The sequence below is a fragment of the Papaver somniferum genome, chromosome 8 (assembly GCF_003573695.1).
Source record: "Papaver somniferum cultivar HN1 chromosome 8, ASM357369v1, whole genome shotgun sequence".
In the NCBI taxonomy this organism is placed as follows: domain Eukaryota; kingdom Viridiplantae; phylum Streptophyta; class Magnoliopsida; order Ranunculales; family Papaveraceae; genus Papaver; species Papaver somniferum.
In genome coordinates, this window is record NC_039365.1 from 54,046,615 (window position 1) to 54,051,891 (window position 5,277).

Here is a 5,277-nt window from a genome sequence, read left to right on the forward strand (position 1 = left end):
CCTCCAAAAGCTACTTCAATCTTACGGATCATCGGCAGGACAAGTAATCAACACAGCCAAATCAACAATCATCCACCATCCGAGAATACTTCCAGAAGATATAAATACTCTACACCAATTTTACAACATGCCAACCTCTTCAACCCCTACCATTTATCTAGGAATCCAATTCAAACACGGGAGAAATCCCACCACATCTTTGAACCTTTGCTTCAAAGGCTAGCTCGTAAAGCTAAAGGATGGATGGAAAAATTCCTTACACCTGCCGGAAGGTTACTTCTCATTAAAACCTCCTTAACTCCAACCTCTAACCACCTTATGCAAACACAACTTTTCCCCACTCATGTCCACAAACAAATCGATCGGATTACAAGGAATTTTTTCTGGGGACATGATTCATCTGTTAGAAAACTACACCCTTTGGGATGGAGCAAACTCCACACACTGATAGCAAAAGGAGGTCTCGGCATCAGGAAGAGTAGCCATCACAATAAAGCTTTACTCATCAAAAGATTATGGAATATTCACGATCAACCGCATTCCATCTGCACCGGTATATACAAAGAGAAGTACCTCCAACATCAACAAATTTTTCAAGGTACGCTCACCTTTTCTTCTACTGCCAGCCCACAATGGAAGCAAATGGCATCCCTTATACCTTTTGTAAAACAACAGTTATTTCATCGCATAGGAAACGGTCTAAACACCCCCATCCAAGCTAATTGGATACCTCACTTTCCTGACCTTAATCCATCGCATTGTTATCCTATCCAAACTGTGGCTGATATAATTGACCCTATTACTCATAATTGGAGACATGATCAGCTACAAAACCTACCACCTGATGCAATACAACATATTATCAATATCTACCTTCCCCTGGACAACAACCCAGATAAAATTATCTGACCACATTCGAAATCCAGTAAATATACCACTGTTTCTGGATGCAACTGTTTAGCACAACAAGATAACCATACAACCACAACCCCCCTCCCAACCACCAAATTTATATGGATCTTACCATGCCCTCCAAAAATTCAGCTTTTCTTGTGGAAAGCTATCAATGAAGGATTACCAATCTTCTCTTTATTACACCACATCAACCTCACCAATTCAAACATGTGTCCCAGATGCAACGCCGACTCAGAAACGGTCAGCATGGACCAACCTCTTAAACCGCATACCAACAAACCATCTTCAACATAACAAGAATCCTATCACCTTAAATCCTCGAACAACCATATTGCATCTATTACAAGCTTCTACTGATAAAACCAACATCACAAGTTTCTGTTTTCTTTTCTGGGCACTATGGACAACCAGAAATGATCGGGTCTTCAACCAATCTCAATCTCACCATGAAAACATCCTGAGGACAGCTCTAACGCAACAACAAGAATTTGAATGGGCAAGAAAAATCTCCCCACCGGTACTACCTGGAGATCCAACTCCGAGGATCACAACAACTATCACAAGAACAACTATAATCATCCAAGATGGATGGTCTATTCCAGATTCGGGTTGGATAAAAATAAACACAGATGGGGCTGCTAGAGGCCATCCAGGTATGGAAGGAGCGGGATTCATTTGCAGGGACTCAAATGCACAAACCATTATGGCTCTTGCACAACCTCTAGGTTTAACTACTGCACTAACGGCAGAGACATGGGCAACCGTAATAGCAACCAGAACAACAATGGAAAGACAATGGCCAAGAGTGGTAATTGAAACGGACTCGGAGAATCTCATGCACTTTATCAAAACATCAGCGGAAGCTCCTTGGTATATATCACAAATGATTGCAGAAATCAAACAAAGAATGCGCCACATACCTTGTTGCCATATTCAACACAATTATAGAGAAGGCAACCAAGCAGCGGATGGTATAGCAAACTTTGCAGCAGATGGAAGCGAAGAACGAAACTATTCGACAACGATATGGGATCAAACAAACCCGTATTTCCTTAATCAAATTCTGTTAAGTGACTCTGTGGGAATTACTTTCTCCCGTGTAATATCTAGTTAATCCCTTTTAATAAAATACATGCTTCAAAAGAAAAAAAAAAAGTAGATTTGGAAACTCCCCGAAAATTATTTGAAATCGAAATCTCGTTTGACTATCCCTGTAAGTATCTTCTCCAACGAAGGAGTAGAAGTTCTTTATCCTTGTCTATAAAAGCCACATTCAAGGAGAGGCCACAGTAGCCATGTTATAGATTCATCCCGTAGATACTTCATGGAATTGCTAGAGATTGGAGATGGTGACAAGTGGTCTACCATCTAGAGTAGTTGGTGCTGTCCAGTGAATGTATTGTTGTTTTCATGCTGGTGGTCATAGACTTGGAAACTGGAAGTGATGTATACGCAATGCCTCATTTCTCTCACGGGACAGAAGGTTTATCTTTTTCTTAAGATGGTTTCATCATGTGCGTATGGGATTCTTCATTTTCAGCAAACTCGAGTTCGATTACAATTAACTAGAGAATAGCCTATTGCATGGTGTTTTATGTATCTGTATGCTTTAACATAATCACTCCATTGTACAGTACATCACAATCAAAGGACACCTTCATCAGTGCACCTTTATTCGGTAGCACTCTGACTACTCAACATAGTGTACAATATTTTGATTGTCAGAGAGTATTACTGATCATGTAATGATAGTGCTGGTACTCTAGGTTCCCGAAGGAACCTCCAGAACAGACAATACTACAATTTGTTAAAAGAACGGCAAGAAACAAATGGTTACAGAGGACTAGTGGATGAAAAACAGTCTACCAAATGAAAAGCACGATAAACACAGGCACAAAATGAAGTCAAACTAGGATTATAAGCAGTAAAAAGTACTGGCACTCTAAAACTTAATAAGACAGCTACCATAATATGTTTCTAAAGATCAAAATTCATCTTCCCGTCTCTTTGCCTTGAAACAGAAAATTGAACCAAATTCACTAGATATCTAGTTCAAAAGGAAATACAGGTATTCAAGAAAATCCAGCAAAAGAAGAAACTACAAAACTGCTAGCGTAATCACTGGGACACTCCAAGCCACTTCTGGAAGACATCAAATTCGGTGTAATCACTGTCAGATATCATAGTTTGGTACCAAGCTTTTCCTGCAGCCCTGATTGCAGCAGACTCCTCCTGCAGAATCAAATATGAACAGGATTAGCCCAACAAGTTCAACAACCCCAAAGTTCTCAACAAAAAAAAAAAGAAAAAAAAAGAACGAGCATACTACATAAACTCACCATTCTGATTCAAAAAAATAAATAAAAAAGATCATTTGAAGAACATGACAACTTGCTTATAAGAACATGACATAGGCTAGATGTTAGTGGATACTAGCACATTTGAAATACCGAACATAATGACCAACCACACGGGTGTGTCTCACTCGCGCCAAAATGAAGGAAGTCATACGACACACTTCGCAAGTAGTGAATTAAAGACAAACGAAGCACTAGATCATGCCACAAAAAATAGCATTCCAGACACAACAGTGTAAGAACACCTTCCGTTCAAGTTATAGGGAATGTGTAGCCACAATATCATGCTCCAGTTCCATTGAAATAACAAATTAGTATGGAAAAAATCCAGATATGTTTCGTAGACGAACCAGCGAACTATACAAATCCACATTTATTACCAACACATTGTGCACACAAACACAAAAACATATCATGGATCAACCAGCGGAATATGCATACACTGCCACACTGCTTTTTTAAAATTGAGAGTCAGGAATCAGCAATTATTCACTAGAAAATCATTAACAAACACAAGTATAACACTATGCATAAGATTGCATTCAAAAGTAATACAGGATTGCATTTAGAGTTAAGACAAATAACCACTTTCATTAATAATAAAACAGAAATGAAATATACCTTTGAAATGTTGGTCCTCTTCTTCTCAAGCTTCTCCTTCTTAGCCTTAACACGTTGAGCTTCAGCAAGAAGAGACATCCTCCTAGCAGTCTTAGCATAAGGATTCAATTTCAATAGAACGTTCAAATTCTTCAAAGGATTCTTCTTCATCGGTGCTCTCTTAGAATCCTTCTTAATAGGTCTAACAACTGACTGAACCTCATCAGAGTTGATAATCCTAGCAAGATCAGCATTAACCATTTTGGATCTAGGTAACACGTATCCTTTCTTCTTCTCACTGGATTTCTCGAATGAACCGTAAATCGGATCCAATTTCTCAAATGCAGACTTAGTCCAAATGATAAACCTACCAAGATGACCTCCAGGAGCAAGTTTCAACAAGTTAAGTCTCTCAACATTAGCAATTTCAACACCAGGAATGTTTCTAAATGCTTTTGCGATCTTAGATCCTTCGGTGGTTCCGTATACAACCAATGGACCTTTCTTAGAAACATAACGTCTGTTCCTCATTTTACCTTTACCGGGTCTGATTTTCTCACTGTCCTTAACTTTTTCAGCATCAGCGTAAGCACCAAGTTGTTTCAAAACCTTAATAGCAGCACTAGTTTTCTCAACACCTTCGATTGAGTCATTGACAACAAGAGGAAGTTCAGGTACACCTTCAATAGTGTGACCACGAGCAAGAACAATGGAAGGAACAGCAGAAGCAGCTAATGCAGAAACAATCGCATACCTCTTTTGGTTAACATTGATCTTACGGTGCCACCTTCTCCAGATTCGTGTTGGTGCAAACATCCTACCACCTCTACACATGTTACCGAACGCTCCCTGACCAGCACGATGAGTTCCACCACCAGGAACCCTAGGAATACGAGAAACAGCACGACCGGTCCCCCATGATTGAGCAGAAGTCTGATGACCAGCTTTCCTGCTAACAGCGTAGGGTTGTCTACTGTTCTTTGACATGTTTGCGTGGACAAACTTGACGATATCAGGCCTGATTGCAGCCTTCAACACATCTGGTAATGGAACGGTGCTACCGTCAGTAGCCATATCTCCTTCCAGGTTCTGGATCGAAACCAGAGGCCTCGCCGCAGCTGCCATTGTTGAAATGTTTGCGAAGATGAAGAACGGGTTTTTTTTTAAGTGAAACGACGGCTTTCACAAATAAATTTAGGGTTTGGGATTTTATACGAGACGATGGGGGGAGAACGAGAGAAGTAGGGTTGCATTCTTTTGATTCTGAGCAATACAAACCGCTGGATTAAAATACTCCATCCCATCCGTTGGATTGAAATGTTGAAAACTGGTCTGTTAACAACAATGCTTAGTCCACCGGAGGTAAAATCCTGTGGAAAATACCCGTAGAGACATGTTATACGGG

General features: G+C 40.0%; 1 protein-coding gene across 1 annotated transcript; it reads right to left on the reverse strand.

Moving 5' to 3' along the window:
• Window positions 1-2,805: 2,805 nt before the first annotated feature.
• Window positions 2,806-5,069, reverse strand: LOC113301162 (60S ribosomal protein L4-like). Its single transcript, XM_026549928.1, has 2 exons — window positions 3,894-5,069; window positions 2,806-3,147 (listed from the first exon to the last, which is right to left on the reverse strand). Exons 1-2 carry the CDS (start codon window positions 4,995-4,997, stop codon window positions 3,034-3,036), a joined length of 1,218 nt encoding a protein of 405 aa, XP_026405713.1. The 5' UTR covers window positions 4,998-5,069; the 3' UTR covers window positions 2,806-3,033.
• Window positions 5,070-5,277: the final 208 nt, after the last annotated feature.

Excerpts from the sequence above, each read along its gene's own strand:
- LOC113301162 (XM_026549928.1), bottom strand. The coding sequence starts at position 4,997 with ATGGCAGCTGCGGCGAGGCCTCTGGTTTCGATCCAGAACCTGGAAGGA. Across the intron at positions 3,148-3,893 it reads AGAGGACCAACATTTCAAAG|GAGGAGTCTGCTGCAATCAG; the intron begins GTATATTTCATT and ends TTGATTCTGCAG.